The 19,820-nt window shown below is 34.8% G+C and overlaps 1 protein-coding gene and 1 long non-coding RNA gene across 5 annotated transcripts; one reads left to right on the forward strand and one right to left on the reverse strand.

Moving 5' to 3' along the window:
• Positions 1 to 1,432: 1,432 nt before the first annotated feature.
• Positions 1,433 to 3,027, reverse strand: LOC125498433 (uncharacterized). Its single transcript, XR_007275422.2, has 2 exons — positions 2,715 to 3,027; positions 1,433 to 1,769 (listed from the first exon to the last, which is right to left on the reverse strand). It is a non-coding gene; the product is annotated as an uncharacterized LOC125498433 (long non-coding RNA).
• Positions 3,028 to 3,594: 567 nt separating this feature from the next.
• On the forward strand, positions 3,595 to 19,484 carry LOC104897719 (alpha-mannosidase At3g26720). Of its 4 annotated transcripts, XM_010684656.4 has the most exons (29): positions 3,595 to 4,054; positions 4,804 to 4,887; positions 5,031 to 5,119; positions 5,294 to 5,468; positions 6,779 to 6,898; positions 8,000 to 8,083; positions 8,212 to 8,283; positions 9,341 to 9,454; positions 9,603 to 9,703; positions 9,792 to 9,885; positions 9,984 to 10,151; positions 10,228 to 10,302; positions 11,222 to 11,287; positions 11,382 to 11,438; positions 11,608 to 11,824; positions 11,936 to 12,075; positions 13,249 to 13,317; positions 13,463 to 13,522; positions 13,654 to 13,725; positions 14,434 to 14,481; positions 14,567 to 14,686; positions 15,040 to 15,105; positions 15,715 to 15,827; positions 15,926 to 16,010; positions 17,253 to 17,363; positions 17,449 to 17,544; positions 17,631 to 17,678; positions 18,911 to 18,979; positions 19,071 to 19,484. In XM_010684656.4, the coding sequence occupies exons 1-29, from the start codon at positions 3,848 to 3,850 to the stop codon at positions 19,287 to 19,289; spliced, it is 3,039 nt and encodes a 1,012-aa protein (XP_010682958.2). In that variant the 5' UTR covers positions 3,595 to 3,847; the 3' UTR covers positions 19,290 to 19,484. The 4 variants fall into 4 exon arrangements, with proteins under 4 accessions (XP_010682958.2, XP_048503437.1, XP_048503439.1 ...); XM_019250478.3 differs by lacking the exon at positions 3,595 to 4,054 and having other exon boundaries at positions 4,843 to 4,887; positions 5,031 to 5,103; XM_048647480.2 differs by lacking the exons at positions 4,804 to 4,887; positions 5,031 to 5,119 and having other exon boundaries at positions 5,355 to 5,468.
• Positions 19,485 to 19,820: the final 336 nt, after the last annotated feature.

Genomic DNA, 19,820 nt, shown 5'->3' on the forward strand with positions numbered 1-19,820 from the left:
CTGAATTTGATTGTTGTTTTGTAGATTCTGGAAAATTATTTCAGATTTTGGAACTTCAATTGACTGTATGTGTTTGGTTTAGTAGGGGAAATTGCATATTCGATTGTGAAAGTGAATTGAATTGACATACATTTTGAAGTTTGTAACTTTTCCATTCATATTGTATTCAATATTTGATTTATGTGGTAGAATCTTGTTAATTTAGTAAAACTAATGTAAATTTTTATTAAAAAAAGTTGAGAAATGTTATTTCTTGTACATTTTGACGAATTGTATGGTTGAAGTTGGTGGATTTTAATGGCTGGAGTCCGATGTGAACAATTATGTTGGGATAGAACATGGAAGTAGTAGTAATTACAGGTATTAAGTATCCACTTTAACTCATTTCGTAACCAGTTTAGATTTATTTGTGACCACACTTTGACTCAGTTCATTCGTTTAGTGAGAAGTTTCAAATTCAATTACTTATTGCTTTCCTAATTCTTCTACAAGGCTAAATAAGTTCTCATTGCAACATACTGCTCTCCTAATGAATTTTCATTTGAGTTCTTGTTATTTGAAAGATGCTTAATTTTCTGGCAGTTTGTTTCATCAAGTAACTAGTTTACTTCCTTATGTGACCAGTTTAAGTTCTTTGGTAGCCACTTTATTTTTTTGTAAGCATTTTAAATCATTTGATTTTCAGTGTAAATGAATTTGCTATATAATCTGATTCCACAGGTACAAAAACAACAACCTCAAATTCCCACCAAGCAAGCTGATGAAGCTAATCAAGCGTTTTACAGGAGATCGAAAAGACACCAAGACATACCCAACACAACCACTGTAGTTCTGCAAAAGCTGCAAAATCCATCTCCCTCAAAGCAAAACTCTCATGTGAAGGAATCTGGACCAACAACTAGATCCTCTCCAAGAAAGTAGTTTGAACAAAAACTGATTTGGTTACTAACATGGATGATTAATTAGTTTTGAACAAAAGTAAAACTTTATGTAATTAGTAGAATATAAACAAAACAATTACCACTGGTTTGTTATTTTTGCAAAATTATGTTGAGTGGTACTCAACTTTAGGTTCTAACTACAAGTTATGTTGATCAGTAAGTTTTGTGTTCTTAAGTGACTGTTATGTGTCAATTAGAGACCATGATATGCCAATTAGTCACTATTTCATGATGACTTTATATTTCTTGAAATTAAAGACTACTTAAATTCATTTGATGCTTGTTCAAATTAGTCATCTATATTCATTTGCTGATTACTTTAATTTCAAAAAACACAAAGCAGAACACTAATATATTTCAATAAGTGACTATTTAAATTCATTTGGTACCTAATTTAAGCTAATTGGTGCCCACTTTAATCTATTTACTGAATATTTAAGAAATCAAATGACAAAATATATAATAATAACTGAGAAACTTCAAATGTGAAATGGAAAGAACCAACTGTATTTATTACCATAATCACTAACAAAATGTCACTCCAATTACATGTGTGGATTCCTAAATGTTTAAAAAATAATAAGTGACCAACAATAACCATTGTGTCACCAATATAAATCATTATGTGACCACTATAATAATTCAAGAAGCTACAATAATCTAGCATTCTTTAACTCTGTTTCATGCTCAGGTTATGGAGAATCATAAAACTTTCTTTGGAACGAACTCCGACAGCTTCGCATTGAGTTTTCTTGAGGACGAGTTCTGAGTCAACGAGTCTGACTCGACGAATGCAATCACTGGAGAATCGATCAACAACATTATTTTCTGCCACAAATCAATAACAACACAAAAGTCAAAAGACATCATGACAGTTTATTATGTGACCAATTTATTCCATAAAGAGACTAATATAAGACAAAAAGGGACTAACATAAAAAAATAATTTTAAAAGCCAACATACCAAGTACAACTAAAGATCTCGATTCAACATTAGACTCAGCAACAACGGAAACGTGTGAATTTAATTCATCATCTTGTGCAACCTCCAACAAAAAATGTTTAAACCTTGAATCAAGTGTAGATTCCACAACAATAGAAGCACCTAACTCATTAGAATTATATCCTCCAACAAAAAATGTTCAAAAACTTCATACATTTCATCCATCTAAAAAAATACAAAATAGATTCAAAAAAACGAAAAAAAAATAATGCAGCGTCAAATTCCCGAGGTTTCACACATAAAATAGTTTCTTTTGCATGAATTCCCGCTAATAAATGGAACTAACTAGGACGCAAAAGATTCACCACATAAATTCAAATTCAATCATTCTCCAAAGTACGTAATTGAGGCAAACAGAATTATCTATATAAAACATGTCTTTTGAATTTGTATATTGTAGGAGTTAGGTTTTGAATATCCAGAAATATTGTTGTGAATTTGTGATTGCGAAACACCAATGCGTTTTTGCTTCTTTGGAGTCTGAGAAACGAAACTCAACTAGTTTTATTTTGAATTTTTACTGTTATTTCAGGTTTTATATATGATTGCAAACATCAGAAACCTAGGTTTCACACACAATCTTTAGCTACAACATTCGAAATAAACCTCTTTCGACTAAAATTCAACACACAGATAAAACAACATCATCATTCAATAGCTCAAGAAAACGATCAACAACTACACAACGATTACACACTTGCTCAAATTCACGATAAGAAACAAAAAAAAAGAAAACAACAAAATCAGCAAAAATGCAAAAGAAAACTCACTTGAGTATGAAAAGAAACGCAACACTCTTCTTTTGAAGATGCGATTGGTTGGTTCAGGGATTCGAACAAGGTAAATGTGACCTCTGAGATGTTCCATGGCGTCCACCATGAGTCAATGCTTGATTATCAATGGAAGAAAGGAGAGGGAAATACAGAGGAGAGAGAAAATGAGAATTAGTGAGTTTTTTGTTGTTGCCCTAAGCTAATAGCAAATGAGCAGAGAGAAATAGACGTTGGGTTAAATGACACTAGTTGTGGTTGGGCTTCTCTATTAGAATTGGGCCTGGGCTGCCTACTTTTAATATTATAATTAGGCAGCCTAGCCTAATAATTAGTGAAACTTGAGATATATGGTCACATTTTTTTTTTAAATCTTTGTTATGCCATCTTTAATCATATACGCCTCACGTGAATTTCTTTATTTTGTATATCTCAAAAAATGTCTCAAATTAATTCACCGACTAATAGCTACTCGAAACACTAACAACTACTCCAACAACTATAGATTAAGGCTATGTTTAGTTCACCTGAAATTTTCTGATCTGAACTTATCTGATCTGATCTGAACTTATTTTTTCTGAACTGATCTGATTATAAGATCTTATCTTTTAGATTTCTCTCAATCTATAAGAAAAAATATAGTCATGTGGGGTCTTGTTTGATTCGTCTCAATGAGTACTTTATTAATATTCAATTATTATAATTTTTACTAATATGTAATGAAAGATATTTAATAGTATTAATGAGTTTTAAAAACTGACTGATATGATCTGATCTGAACTTATTTTTTCTGATCTGATTAGATCTGAAATAAGCAAAAATAAGGTGAACTGAACATGGCCTAAAAGATAAGAAGTGAACCCACGAAAGTAACTTTCATTTTCCACTCAAGTGAGCACTAGCAGAAAACTCCACATAGCTTACCTATGAAGCGATCAGACGTCGTGAACGTGAAAGAGAGTTGATTTGTAACAAAGAACAACAAAATCATGTCAACCCCACTAATATTTCCATGCTTAATCTTCTCTCTTCCCTCTTAAAAATTTCTTCAGAAGTATTGTTATTCGCCCAATTCTCTCTCTTTATCTGCAAAAACTGGGTAGCAGAAAGTTTCTAACTTTACAGTTTTAGCAATGGCAAATTCCACAACCTTAATCACCATTATATTGAGTATTTTTCTACTCTTTTGTGTTGCGGAATCCGAATATATAGCATATAATAACTCAGCTAAAATTGTTCCGGGTAAAATTAATGTTCATTTGGTACCTCACACTCATGATGATGTTGGGTGGTTGAAGACTATTGATCAGTATTACGCTGGTGCCAATAATTCAATCCGGGTTCTTTCTCTTTCTCTCTCTCTCTTTTTTTTTTTTTCTTTTCTCATATTCGTGTGTTGTAGAAATTGGGTATTTTTCAAGCTACTTAATTGCATGTGAATTTTGGTTATTTGAGACTAGAGTAGAATATTGATGAACATTTGTGCTTAAATGTATACTTTAAGTGCTTGTTTGGTTCAACCAATGGAATGGAAAGGGAATGGAATGAAAAAATGGAGGGGAATGGTAACAAGATTGTTACTTTTATTGTGTGTTTGGTTCGAGTTATGGAGTGGAAAGGGAATAGTAACCATTACCATCGAGAAATGGATTTTGTTACTCGAGTAAGAATGGAAGGTAACACATTAAAGGAGTTTATTACCACCAAGTAATGGTAATGGTAATGGATTAAGGAGGAGTTGAACCAAATGAGAAGAAATTGAGTAGGTAATTGATTGTGTTTCTTGTAACCCAAAATTGCTCTTGAGTTATTTGGAACTTGGAAGTAGTGTAGAATATTCATGGTTATTACATTTCCTTCGATATGTTATATTTTTGAAACTTGATGATTTAGGAACAATTTTTTTTTTTTTTTTTGTGATTACTCTTTAAGAAATATGGTAGAATGTTTATGTTGATGAGATTGGTATCAATTTTCATAGTTTTGGGACCTAAATATGGTATTGTATGGGTGTTGATGATTGTTTTTTAGGCAAATATATATTTTATAGTTTAAGAGGGTGAAAGTTTTGGTGAATTTGATGTCATAGGGAGCATGTGTGCAAAACGTGCTGGATTCCGTGATTTCAGCTTTGTTGGAAGATGAGAATCGCAAGTTCATTTATGTTGAAATGGTAAGAATATAAGAACTTATCTCGTTTTCCTTTTCTTTTCCTTGATTTGATCACATACTATTTGTGCGTTTGAATATGTGAACTCATAGTTTACGGGTTTTCGTTTGTTTTGGTGTTGTTCTTGGGGGCGGGACTTTGCTTAGGCATTCTTTCAGCGATGGTGGAGACGGCAAAGTCCGAAGCTTAAGGTGAAGGTCAAGGAGTTGGTCAAATCAGGTCAACTGGAGTTTATGTATTACTCCTCTACTGAATCTTTCATCTTTGAAGTTCTATAAATTAGTTATAACTTGAAATTTGAAGATTTACATACCGTGCTTTTGTAAAGTTGAGATGTCACTCTGTTGTAGTTCACTTGATGCTTTATCTAGGTTTGATATATTTTCTAACAGTCTTCGGGTTTATATAGAAATGGGGGTATGTGCATGCATGATGAGGCCACTACTCATTACATTGACCTCATTGATCAGACAACTTTGGGGCATCGGTTTATTAAGAGTGAATTCAATCAGATTCCGAGAGTCGGTTGGCAGATTGACCCATTTGGACATTCTGCTGTTCAGGCTTACCTGCTTGGTGCAGAGGTATTTGCAGAATTGCTTTCTATCTTGTTTCTTTATGACTAGCTTGTATTACAGTGTTGCATGCTAAGCTATTTTGCTTTATTTTTGTTTATTTATGGTTACTCCGTCCTGCAAAACTCGTATGTCTAACAAGGTACTCATATTTATGTCTAACAAGTCAAGATTGGGAGAGAATTTATTAAAAAAGACCATCTGAATAAACATCTTATATTGAAGGAAGAGTATGAAGGAAAAGCAGTAAAAGAGAAAGTACCTTTTTAATCATAGGAAAAATGAGGGGGTAATTAGGAAGTAATAATGACTAATAAGTACTTCTAAAAAGACCACAATTCCACCGCTTAGGGACACCTATGAAAAGACAGTAAAAAGGAAGGGGAAAGAACTAGTAAATGGAGTTATGGAGAGACATCCCACTGCTCAAAAGCTGGAGGTTCTGTGCTTGGGGTTTGGCTACAACATCCTAGAATTCATTGTTTATCAAATGCTTGGCCTCGATGAGCTCAAAAATAAATCAAGCCTTACCTGATCATGTCTTTTTAACTACTCATAGGGCTACCTAACTATCCTCCCAAATGATATTTTTTATCTTTTCATGAATCCTCTCAACATCCCTTAAACATTTAAGTTTGATTCTTGTATCCGAAGTTTTATGCTGGTTATACATAACATACCGCTTATCATTTCCTACTTGGTTTTATATCTTCTTGTAAAGTTGCTTGTCCAATTCTATACCAACTTTCTCTTAAGATCTTGAGCTTGCTTATTTGGGTAATACTTTATCCTTGATTTGGCTCCGTAGTTACTTCATTGATGTTGGCCCTTGACCTTCAGCTATCTTCTTGATACATGAAAGTATGAAACTTTTTAGGTGCTCCTCTATATTTCAGTCACTTTTTTCTTTATTTTGCAAAAAGAAAAGTAAGAGAACAAAGGCCAGTAATTATACCAAGACAACTCATCGACCATTTCGCTTTTTCCAGCTTCCCGCTAAAGAGTGCATTTGCATCAGACGGAGCTTTTCTGGTGATGCAATGGTTTATTGTTCAAGTGCTGTTTTTCTGTGGGATATATGACACCTAGGTCTTTATCTTGGCTATGTGAGGTTTTAGTGTTGTGCGGTTCCTCTAAACTTCAGAAATTTGATTTTTTTTTTGGGAAATACAGAAGTTCAGATTGCTTTCACGTTGAAGTGATTGAATACTTTGTATCTTAAATATCATATTTTGCATCTATAATTTGTATCACAATACTCATTATCATAGTTGCTGTAGGGTTTTTCTAATCTACTCTCATGATTCCTCTTTTTGCAGGTAGGATTTGATTCACTCTACTTTGCTCGGATTGATTTCCAAGATAGAGCAAAAAGAAAAGATGAGAAGACTCTCGAGGTCATATGGCGTGGTTCTAGGTCACTGGGTTCTACCTCGCAGGTAAATAATGAAACAAATAAAGGTGCTGTTCGCTTCACCTGATTTTACTAAACATAAATTATTCTTACCATTAAAACTTATTTTGACTGATGAAACTTGATGTATAATGATATGTACTGATTATCACTGATTCTACATTGTTATCTCTTTATGCAATTTAGTGATCTATACTGAATAAAAATGATTTTTAGTGATTGAAATTAATACTGATTGAAATTGATTTATGCTGATTACAACAGATTTTTGCTTGCAAATTACTTCCTTCTGTCTCTTTCTACTTGCTACACTTTACTAAAATGGAAATGTCATGTTATGTTTGGACTTTGGACACCTTTCCAAATTTGTCTTCTTAATGTTAATGTGGTGGGGATCATTTTTTTTTTGTGTTCAAAGGGGGATTTTGCATATCTTTCTTGTGGTCCATAACTTTCTCTCACTATCATTCTTATAGTTGTGCCCTTTCGCTATGTAGCAAGTAGCAACTCTTTAGAAACGGGAATGCATTATTTTAAGTTGAATTGAACACGGCGCAGGCGTTGCTCGTCATACCTGTGATATTTCCTGTCCAAGTTCTTTGAAAATATTATCAAGCTCTTGTAAGCCAAATGTCATCAATTTCAGTTCTTTGTTGTGATTTTCAATTGAAGGGGTCTGGTTTGGTGTAACACCTTGTTCTTTTTAAGTAAATAAAAAAGGTTTAGGATATATTACTTCAAATAAGGCTTATATGTTGGTTTTAGGGATAATAAGTTCAGATAAGTTCATATAAGTGCTATTAAGTTCATTTATACAATTAGATATTAGTTTAGGTATGTCCAGATAAGGGCCTATAAGTTCTGAGAAAGAATTTCCAAGTGAAAAGAACAGACTAGTTGCAAATATTTTTAATCTGACTATTTGAAAGCAGAACTTTGATTCTTGGAAAACCAAAAACTGGAAACTTAAAACGAAACGAGCCTTAAGAGTTTCTTCTTTATTTGACTTTAGAATGAAGAATTTTCTTGTTTTAGCTCTTCCGCTAAAATATTTTCATTATTCCTTTAGAAAGGGTTTCTCCCCCTACCTGAATGATTTGAAGTTGTGGACCTTGTCTCTTTGCAGATCTTCACTGGTATATTTCCTGTACATTACAACCCCCCTGATGGATTTCAATTTGAAGTAAATGATGTGTCCCCTCCTATTCAGGTATAAAAAGAATTTGTTTATTCTTTTTTTTCCTTGCAATTTACTTTTCGTTAACCTCCTTAACTTTGATGCTGAGATTTCTAAGCTGTGGTGAAGTATTCTTCATGCAAGTTTTTTTTTGGTTATAGGATGATCCACTTCTATTTGATTATAATGTTCAAGAGCGAGTCAATGATTTTGTTGCTGCAGCCATATCACAGGTATGGAAAGGTGTTCAAGTGAAAGTTTTTATGAATATCTTATTTTATTGCTACTCTTTTTTGAGTATTTATTTGTGCCTTCTTTTTATTAACAATATGATAATGAAGATTTAGAGGGAAATCGCGTTGTCAATAAAGTCATATGTAGCTATCCGAGAGGAAAAAGAACCAATATTGCTTGAAATTAAGTTGGACAGATTGACCCTTGTATTCTGTGGATGTCATTAGAGTTCGATGTTTTGTTTGGATGGAGGAATTTTTTCAGTGAGGGAGTCTATGGTTGGGGGCCAGTTACCTCACTGTGAGGGATGGAATTATCTCCCAGGTAACAACATAAAATTTGGAGCAAAACACACAATCGCAAGCATCTTGAGACAGAAAGGCAGCAACAATTATGAACCTGGTTTTTGTGCATTGGCAAAGTGCTGACTTGGTGCTTGGTATTGCTTCAAAAATGAAAGAATCTTACAGGTGTCTATGGAAATGAAGTATTGTTCTTGTCCTTTATCACCCAAACATAGATTTCAAGAAATATTAAGCAAAATTCACATTGTGTGCTGAGTCTTTTCTTGTTTTTGGTTGGGAGTGGAGGTCTATATAACGTTTTGGGTTCTTCAATTCCCACATAGAATATAGGGACTTCTTTAAGAATTGTTTAAACTAAGCTGATAGAAGTCTTCAATTTTTTGGTATTTCTATTTCTAATTGGAGCAGAAAGTAAGAAGCCAAAGTATTTGGATAGTGGTCTCATATACGCCGTAATTGCTGACATTTCCAACAAACCAGGTAGTGTCATGAGGGTGGCTGGTTTAACTAGTCATTGGTTAATGCTCGTTGACTAATATGACTTATTTGAAGTCATTTACCATCACTATTGTGGTGTGATCAATACTAACTTGAAAGGCTCTATTTTCTTCATTGTATAGTTGTATTGTGTGTTTATACAATGTTTCTTAATATGGAAAAAGGTTTATTTCTGGCTTTCTGAATCCTAATGTTTACCTTAACTATTGAAGTAGTCTAGGAGGCAGCTTAAAAAAATTTCTTTGTAGTGCAGGCCAATGTAACCAGAACAAATCACATCATGTGGACCATGGGTGAAGATTTCCGTTATCAGTATGCCAATTCCTGGTTCAGACAGATGGACAAGTTTATCCATTACGTTAATTTGGTATGCAGTTCATGATTGACATGTAAAAGAGGTTTCAATATGTTATTAGCTTGGTGCATTTAGGCATCTATATTTAATGTCTTTAGGTTTGTTGCAAATGATGCATCCATTATTTTTTTTGGGCATGATGTTTAGAAATTGGATGTAGGATGGGCGTGTCAATGCTTTATATTCCACGCCATCAATTTACACAAATGCAAAATATGCACTGAATGAGTCATGGCCTGTGAAAACAAATGACTTTTTCCCGTGAGTTTTTGATCCTCTGGGTGGAAGTTGGCTGAATCTATGATTCGGTTCATGAATCATACTAAAGCAACATGATGTGATTGTCCAGCTATGCAGATCGTGCAAATGCATACTGGACTGGTTACTTCACAAGTAGACCAGCATTCAAAGGTTATGTCAGAATGATGAGCGGTTACTACTTGGTAAGACTCATTGTGCATTTGTCAACTTTTAAAGGCCAAGGGTGTAATCTTTATGATATCTGAAATATTTCCCTCAATTTTTTTTCGTTTTCCATCAGGCAGCAAGGCAATTGGAATTTCTTAATGGAAGGAGTGGCTCACTCTCCAAAACAGAAACATTGGCTGATGCTTTGGCTGTTGCTCAACATCATGATGCAGTTACTGGTACAGAAAGACAGCATGTGGCTGCTGATTATACAATGCGGTTGCACATTGGTTATATAGAGGTGTGTTTCTTTTGCTAGGTTTCTCATTTTTCCTTGTAGTTCTGAATAATCTTTAAGCATAAATCATCATATGCAGGCTGAGAATGTAGTTTCATCTTCACTCAATTCTATGACCAGTAAGGATGGTAAATTAGAAACTAGCTTTCAACAGGTAATGCCCTATCCGTGTTTTTTTTTTAATCTAATCTCTGTGCCTATAATTTACTTAACCTTTTCCATTCAGAATCTAATGTTTGTCAATGATGCTTTAGAGTCTGTGCAGCAAACTTAATAAACATTTTTAAATTATAGAGCTTCCTACGTTAATTTCTAGCATGATTTGCTTCCCCTCACAAGTTATTTTATTTTCAATTTGTTTTTTCTAATCTTGCAATCCCCTCTAATAGATTTTGACTTTCAGGGTTAAGGCTGCATAGAGTTGAACCTCCTGAGACCCTGTTCTGATCGGATTAATACTGAATGTTGCTGTTGTTATATTCATATAAGATTCTTTTCCTTTCACGAAATTTACTGGATTTTTAGAGCTCTATTTCCATCACCAAGCTGTTAGGGCCTTTTGAAGTCTGATCTTGTTTGCTTAAACCTAGGTTATTGTCACATTAGAGATGATATAAGAAACAAATTGTAAGGGCACAATGTTGTATAAGTGAGGTAGGCAACCTAGATTGAGGTATTTAAATAGGTTAATGTAGAACTCTGAAGAAATAAAGCATAAGTTGTTAGTTTTAGACACGTGTAGCAATTATAACAAAAGAAGGTCTAGGGTGCAATGTTTTAGAGAGGTCAGTCTCCAAGGGACTAGTCCTCTATCTGAGGTTGTGTAATTTTGCATCTTCTCATGTATGTAGGATCGATATTGTGGCGCTGAGTTCTTTCTATCGCTGCTGTTGGATTTTTGTGGCAAATTTTAATGTTGCTATTCTTGGGAAAATGAAAAATTGTATGAAACACGTGTTAAAAGCAGCTTGCAATACCAAGTTGTCTGTATCACCCATGCCATGTCTATACTTTTCCTGCCTGAAAGCAATGCGTAAATATTGTTCTAATTGTGTTTTGTGGCATGTCTACAGTGTCCTCTTCTTAATATAAGCTACTGCCCACCATCAGAAACTCTCTTGTCAAACGCGAAAAGTCTGGTAAAAACTGATATCATGCTTTTGATATGCACATTTTTGTAGTCAAGGATTGTCCCGGTTTCAAAATATAACATGTTTTATTTTCTCTTTCTAGGTAGTTGTTGTTTACAATTCTCTTGGATGGAACAGAGAGGAAGTCATACGAATTCCAGTTAGTATTCTGTTTCTTCGTTACAGATGTATATCAAGCACACCTTTCCTCCTGAAGCAAAGACTCATGAAAACATCAAAATGTTTATATGACTAGTTGCATGTTGTTTTCTCTCTATGTTTTGGTTTTTAAATGCACATGAATTGACTGCAAAACAATTGTATTGTAGATCGCTGTCGACAAGGTCATAGTTAAGGGTTCTGATGGAAGGCAAGTAGAATCTCAGCTACTACCCTTGACTAATGCCTCACTGGATGTAAGAAATGATCACTTGAAAGCATATCTAGGTAAACCCTCTGACAGTGCCATCATGTATTGGCTTGCTTTTCCAGTAGCTGTGCCACCCCTTGGTTTCAGCACCTATATCGTGTCAGGTGCACAAGCAGGTTAGCCAATTTTCTTAATAGTATGCCTATACTCCATGTTTATTTAGTTGTTTCATGTATTACTGACCGAGGAAAAGAAAACTACTTTGTTGCTCTGAACTGTAACTATAGGTGCAAGGTCAATAATGTCATCAACATTCACCATGAAAGGAAATAGAAATAGCACTGTAGAAGTTGGACAAGGGAATTTAAAGTTACTTTTCTCTGCTCATGGAGGGAAACTTGCTCAGTATATAAATACCAGAAACTCAGTAAGTTTACTTTTGAAATATGTTTCCCAATATGGTGTTCAATTCTATAGTTTGTCTTCATGATTTATCTCTTTTGGCTATTTGTATTGGAGTACTTGGCATGCGCTCTAGCCTCTTGTTTTGTCATCTTTGTGATATAATAAGTCTCTGGAATTTAGTCTTCAATACGCGGGTTCTCATGAGTTACAAGTTACGGTCACTTGTAGGCTTTTGGTGCAATGATATTTAGCTTGCTGAAATTTGTGAATACAAAACTACCTGCTATCAGCTTTTGATAAAGAAAAGAACAATTCTATATAGGGATGTAAATTCGATGGACCGAATGGGACTCTTGCAAGTCCAAATCCAGTACACAATAATTTGGAATCGTTTAGTTGAGACCGATATCTTTCAGAATTTTGAAGTACGTACTCTACGTAGTTTAACCATCCAAATTTTTTACATGAACCACTCGTATATTGCACGGGTTATAAGTAGTTTGGATCTATTTAGGGAAGGTAAAAATGGAATTCACCGCTAAATTCAATTGACATAATTATGAACTATAACTTAAAAGTTTGCCCATAAAAAATTTGGACTTAATTGCTGAATTTGTATTTGTGCTTTGAATTTGTAGATTCTACTTTGGACTTTGGACCCCGAAATGGTTGAGCTGAGTCCATATCCAGTGAAAATTTTAATTTTTTTTCAGTGAGTCCAAATCACATACTTTCTAGTCAATCCCGTCAAAAGCTGTATTAGACTATACTTTGTAAATACATTATTAAAAAAAACTTACACCTCCAGTTTTCTGAATAATGAAGACCTGTGCTTGAGGAGCCATATTATATTATGGAGCAGTAGAATTGCTGTCCCATTCTTGATGTTTTTGTATTAATTGCATAGACTAATTTTTGCTTATTTGGTGTCATGATATGTGCTGAAAATCTGAAATTTTCTCTTGGATTATACTAGGAGATGTATTTGTGATATAATTTGCAGATGTGAAAATTATAAAAGTATGCAGATCACCTGCATCAATGAGAGTACAAAAATGTGTGCTTAGTTGGCTTATCATCATTGAAAAAGTGCACATTGTTTATTACTAGACAGGCTTTACTGGGGTACCTAGAAAGAAGCCTGGAATTAAATAGGGTACTGACTTTTAAGATTGATTTGCTTTTCTTGGTGAAGGTTAGTGCAACTGTTGAACAGTCCTATAGTTATTACACTGGGTTTAGTGGAACTGATGAAGATCCTCAGGTAGCCATATCGTGCTCTGTACAATTTATTTCATTTTTCCTTTTCATGGTTTTTCCCTTTGTTCAATTTGCACAAGTTTAGCTTGGTGTTTGAGGAGCTTCTGTATGTATGGTTGCTTACTGTGTTTCTCTGTCATTTTCTTAAGGCATCTGGGGCTTATGTTTTCCGCCCAAATGGCACTTTCTCCATTGATGGTGAAGGAGAGGTATTTAAGTATTCATCTAACATTATGCTTTTAGATGAAAATCATGGAGAACTGTTGCTGCAAAGTTCAAATTCAGTAATTTTGAACCTCCTAGTTTTCTGGAGATAACAAGTACTGTCCATTTGTTCCAGGATTCGTTGACTGTAACGAAAGGCCCACTCTTAGATGAAGCTCATCAACAGCTGACATCATGGATACATCAGGTGCTTCTCATATTTGAAAACATTGTATTGAAGTTCAGTGTTAAGAGACAAATTGATATTTTGGAAATAGTGATACTGTTAATGAAGATATACAAGGTGAAAGTTATCCTGCACTGATTTAACATCTTTTATTTCTATAATTTACCATGTCACAACACTATATCATATGCCAGATCGCCAGTGACTCTAACAAGATCTCACTTACTATGGGATTTGGGGTTCGAATTGAGAGACTCACCTTGGAATTTTTGTAACAACATCTGATAAAATCATCAATCTGTCTGCAATACAGAATAATCAAAACTGCTAGGACAGTTATATGGAAATATGATTTAGTCCATTAGAGCTGAAAGTACAACAGGGACAGACGCTTCTGCCACTGTTTTGATGTGGTTTGTCTAAAGGATGCTTTTACCTTTCCTGCTCTTTTTATCCTTTCTAAATTGGCTGCATTATTGTTTGTATGTGTTTTTTTGTTTATAAGTACGATATGGTCCAGTAAATTGGTGCTTTTTGCTTGCCCTACAAACCTTCAAAACTTGGAATTCATTAAGGTGAGAGAAGAAAAAGAAAACACAGTGAATCATTGTATACTTATATCAGGGAGTTGAGATGAACTGTCTCCTGGAGTTAAAAATTTGTCCTTTTGTCTGATAGCCGAGAATGTATGCCCCAAGTTTTCTGAGGAATTGATGCACCATTGTGCAGGTAACTAGGGTGTACAAGGGAAAGGAACATGCTGAAATAGAGTTCACGGTTAGTTGCTAATATCATTCCTTCATTTGTATACAAACTACCATTAATCCTCAAGCTATCTTCTTATTGGTGTTTGTTTGTTTAGATTGGACCCATATCTGTTGCTGATGGAATTGGGAAAGAAATAGTCACCCAGATTAAAACGACCATGAAGACGAATAGAACTTTCTACACAGATTCTAATGGTCGTGACTTCATAAAAAGGGTGAGTTTTTTCTTTTTTGTTTCTTTTTTTCTTATTAACTGAACAAAGGTACATATGCTGTTTCCTCTCTTCTTGTTGTTTTCTTTTTGTTTGCATATTATTTCAACTTCGAAGGAAGTTGTGTTGTAAAATGTTGGTTCCTTTTTACCCATCATTTATATCTCTCTCCTCAAACTTAACAAATATTTTTTTAAAAATTGACTACAATAATGTGTTTCCTTTTCAAAGATTACATATTATTTTGAAATTTTATTAAAGTTTCAGTGGCACAAACCTTGATTTTATATCTTCGTTCCTGTGACAAATTGTAAAATGAGCTGCCATAGTTGATAAGACATGTTTTTTTTTTCCAGATAAGAGATAACAGAGCAGATTGGGACTTAAAAGTCAGCCAGCCAATTGCAGGAAATTATTACCCGGTACGTCTATGATGCCTATAAGATTTGCTCACTGCATGATGTATTGTGCAACAAGTCCTGCTAAATTCTTAATTTTTCTACTCTGTTTAGAGTATTTTACGTTATTGCTTTGCTAGTTAATAATCCTTATAAGTCTAAAGTTTCTTCTATGCTAGAATAGTTTGTTTATTTGGCTTCATGCTAGTGACAGCCTTTTTTTCCTCTGAACCGAATTAAATTCGATTTATTTGAGGCCACACTTCTTGCAGTCCTGGAGTTGGATCATATAATCATTTAGATATAAATCCTTACGGAAAATTGACATGTGATACGAAGTTGGTTTTGAAGATTTTATGTACTTGTTAGTCTTAGAAGAAATTTTCAATAAAGAATAGCATGAGTGCTTCTTATCTTACATTACTAAAATTTGGCCAGTTAGTGGTGGCTATTTTTCTGGACGATTTTAGTCGTTTAAATTCAGTGTGAACTATCCAAGCAATATGCCCAAATGCTTGTTCCATTTGTTTAGCTCCTTTACTTATTCTTTTATACTACATATATTAAACCTTTTTATGGAAAACAAGCTTGTTCTTCTCCCTGATGGTATCATTGATTACTGTTCTTGTGCAGATAAACCTTGGAATATATATGGAAGATGGAAACAATGAACTCTCGGTGCTTGTCGATCGTGCAGTTGGAGGGTCCAGCATAATGGATGGCCAGATAGAGTTAATGCTTCATAGGTATATTTTGCCTTTTCTTGAATTTTAGGGAGTTTGGTCTCATGACATTAAAGTATTGCAAATGGTGATTGGTTGTGTAACAAGTTCATGTTTAATAGGAGGCTACTTCATGATGATTCTAGAGGTGTTGGTGAGGTACTCAATGAAACAGTTTGTGCTCTTGATGAGTGTGACGGCTTAACGGTATGTCTCTCAGCACTTAGGCGTTCGGTTTATATTCACTATATTTTGGAGATGGACCAAATAGTGTTATCTTATATGCACTTTTTTATTTCAAGAGACAAGCGGGGGGGGGGGGGGGGAGCTTTTCATTAAACAAGATCAGAAGCCACTAAGGCTTGGATACCTTGGGGAAAGTTATCCAGTACAACAAGCTCCTCTTCATTTGGGGCACATACGAGCAAAAACTAAATTCACCACCCTCTTCACATGAGTACAAGGAAACCAAGAGAATAGAGCACCAAAGCGACTAATATTATCCAGAAACAAATAAATTGGGCTACATCCTGTTTCTTTGTTACATGCCTTTCTAACAATTTCCAGAGCATCACATTCAAACCCCACAGTCTCATATCCAACCTTTTGTGCCATCTGCACTACGAAGCTGGCAGCTGCAGCTTAAGATTCTGCTAATTTAGCTCGCCCAGAGAATGAAAGGCGCTTCACTGCTACAGCAACTCAGCAAGTAAGCATCTACCATGGCCAAGAAAGACAGCACCCAGACCCACACCTATTCCCTCCAGAATTGCAGCATCTGTGTTCACTTTTATCACTCCCACTGAGGGAGTATTCCAAGTTTCCAACTAGACACAGAGGGGGTGGAACATGACAACCACCATTAAAAATCCGACAACCTCTACAAAAAACCTGACTGCAGTAGTACTGAAAATCCTGCACGTATTTAGAAATCTACGCGCCAAAACACACTCATCAGAAACTTGGTGCTCAAATACCATTCTATTGCGATGAGTCCAAGCTGCCCAAGTAAGTGTGGCAAATAAGCACAAATTCTCACGAGAAATTTTCCTTGACATCCAAATGAACCTTTCTTTAAAAGATGAAGTAGGGGCCATGTTGTATCCTCGACGCTCCAAATGGGTATAGACACTTTGACATTTCATTTTGGGCCAAAAGCATGGAAATCTTTCATAAAATAGTCAAGTGGGGAACTTAGACAAGTAGCCGTGTCAAATACTAGTACCCAAGTTCGACTATCGTGCAATGAATGTCCTGGTAAAAGAAAATCAAATTCTAATATATAATTTTTTTAAATATCTTAATAAATAAAGAATAATGAATGATATTTCTATGTATAAAAACATTATTCTAAAATAAAATACTAAACAAATATTTAAAAAAAGCTGCGAATGATTTATTCTAGTGAAACATATAACATCACCATGCTTGCTGATTCCCGTTCTGCAGATTAAAGGAAAGTACTTTATTAGAATCGATCCCATTGGAGAGGGAGCAAAATGGCGTCGAACAGTTGGCCAGGAGATTTACTCTCCACTTATCTTGGCTTTTGCAGAGCAGGTGCAGAGACGATTAAGATATATGAAGTACCTGCACCCACTTAAGTTGATTTTATGTAATCATATTCATTTCTTCGTTTTTGCAGGACGAGGATGAATGGATGAATTCTCATGTACCCACTTTTTCAGGATTTGCTTCTTCATACAGCCTTCCTGATAATGTTGCTATAATCACCCTTCAGGCAAGTGGGAATGTCTTGAAATATGTTTCGTCATTCATGGGTATTCGGGTGGCTTAACCCTTTTTTTTCCCCCTTAAATCATTCAGGAGCTTGACAATGGGAAAGTACTTCTTCGGTTGGCCCATCTTTACGAGGTTTTAAACTTCTCTCTTGATTCTCATGGAGATCATAGGTCAACCTGCTTATACTCTTATCTTACACTTCTATGCCACAATGCTGAAGCATGTAAAGTATTTCATCTTAATAGCAGTGTCCTTTCACTGAGTTTGAAGTCTTAGTGAATGTAAATGGCTCTCATTTTGATTTTGATCATGATTTGATGGACCTATCGTGAAGGCACCCCCAAGCTGGTCCAGACCCCTTTGACAACCATTCCTGCTGCCCTTCTTAGTTCTTACTCTTCCCCTTCCATCTTTTGCACCCCATGACTCTCTCACTACGGGAAAAATGGAAGCAACTACGAGTGCTTCATTGAGAGAACAGTTTACTGAAAAGTGGTTTTCCAGTTTTGCTTTATTTGGTTTGTTAAGTGTGGAGAATAGTTTTTTTCGTAAGGGTGGAAAATAATTCTCCAAAGATGGAGAATGTTTTATAGCCACATTTTCCTCTATATTCCTCACCTCCCTCTTACACTTCTCCTATATATCATGTCCCTGCTATTTAAATTCTTTTTCAACGTGGCTTTTCTTCCAAGGAACCAAACAAAAAAAAGTATTTACAATTCTATTTTCCCTTTGAAATTTCCGTCCAATTAGCATAGCCAGTTTTCAAACATGTCTACTTCTAAATAATTGAAAACAAAACAAACAAATTGTTGTTTGAGCAAATTGAACAGTAAATAAGTCAGTGCTAGACTGCTTCTATGAGTCTCTTATTAGATCACCAGTGCATTTCGTACAATATAACTCCCTCCATTTTTCTGTGAAGTTATTTGACTTTGACTTTCAAGTTTGCTAAACAACTTTGACTAAGATTATCTTTCACTTTCTCCAAGTAAAACTTATAAAAAAGGAGTTATTTTGAAATTTTACATTGAGACAACTCTGAACAACTTTTTATATATTATATATATATATATATATATATATATATATATATATATATATATATATATATATACATATATATGGAACGTGGGGGTATGTGAATAATACAAAAGTTATGTGGAAAAACTATTAAAAGGCAGCGGGAGTATTCTGGAGGAGTTTGGTCCTTGGAAGTTAGTTTTAACTTTTTCTGTATATTCTCCTTCAACCACCAGTCTATTATATTCGAGGTCCTTTTCCTGTTGTTCCTTTTGTTTATGCATACAGAACCTTGTATCTTGGCTAAACTGTGCTATTTCGTGCAACTATCGTATGCAAAGATTGGAGAAGATAAAGACTTGTCAGTGATGGCACATGTAGAACTCAAGAAACTCTTCCCAAACAAGAATGTAAGGAATCAGAGTTCTGAGGATCAAGTTCCTCTGGCTACCTGTTATATGCAGGCGTAGATTAATAGAGTATTACTCTTTCTCTTACCAGATTAAGAAGGTCACAGAGATGAGTCTATCTGCCAATCAAGAAAGAGCTGAGATGGAGAAGAAGCGATTAGCATGGAAAACAGAAGACTCTTCAGAAGAAGAGACTAAGGTGTCAAAGGGAGGGCCGGTAGATCCCGTGAAGTTAGTGTTGGAACTTGCACCAATGGAAATTCGTACCTTTGTAGTAGACTTGAAATACATCAAAAAGTTTGTTGTTTAACTGCACCTGGTTTTAGTTCAGGAACTAGTTTTCATGTCGTTATTCCGAAATGCAGCTCTCTGTGAGCTTAGGCGCTGGCTTGGTCGCTTGGACATGTTATGTGATGTGTTTGTTTGGGGTTCTTACTTCTAAGTAGGCAAAAGAAAAGTTGTCTTTCTTAGTTCAAAATGAAAATCAAAGGTTTGTTTGGTATCATTGTCATATCCTAGATCTTGGTTTGTATACTTGTGTATATTGTTGCTGAGATTTTGTTGTGTGTTTGTTTGGTGTCATCACTGATTTGTTATAAATCTTATAGATTAAAAGTGCGAACTTCAACTTTTTTTTTAATAGATTAATTTATATACTATTGGAAACTTTTATAAAAAAGAGACAATAAGAGTTTTACCTATTAGTCATAAAGTTTGTTGCTTTACATGCCTCCTTAAAACACGGTAATACTTTCATACCAACAAAATGAGAGATCTATCCCAACATCACCTATAAGGCTACAACATCATGGGTCCTCACGGATTTTTGTCAAATTAAGTA

This window comes from Beta vulgaris, chromosome 6 (genome assembly GCF_026745355.1).
Source record: "Beta vulgaris subsp. vulgaris cultivar EL10 chromosome 6, EL10.2, whole genome shotgun sequence".
NCBI classification, from domain to species: domain Eukaryota; kingdom Viridiplantae; phylum Streptophyta; class Magnoliopsida; order Caryophyllales; family Amaranthaceae; genus Beta; species Beta vulgaris.

Coding starts and splice junctions, on each gene's coding strand:
- LOC104897719 (XM_010684656.4), top strand. CDS start 3,848: ATGGCAAATTCCACAACCTTAATCACCATTATATTGAGTATTTTTCTA. Junction 14,687..15,039: donor GTCGTGACTTCATAAAAAGG/GTGAGTTTTTTC, acceptor TTTTTTTTCCAG/ATAAGAGATAACAGAGCAGA. Junction 17,545..17,630: donor TTGCTATAATCACCCTTCAG/GCAAGTGGGAAT, acceptor TAAATCATTCAG/GAGCTTGACAATGGGAAAGT.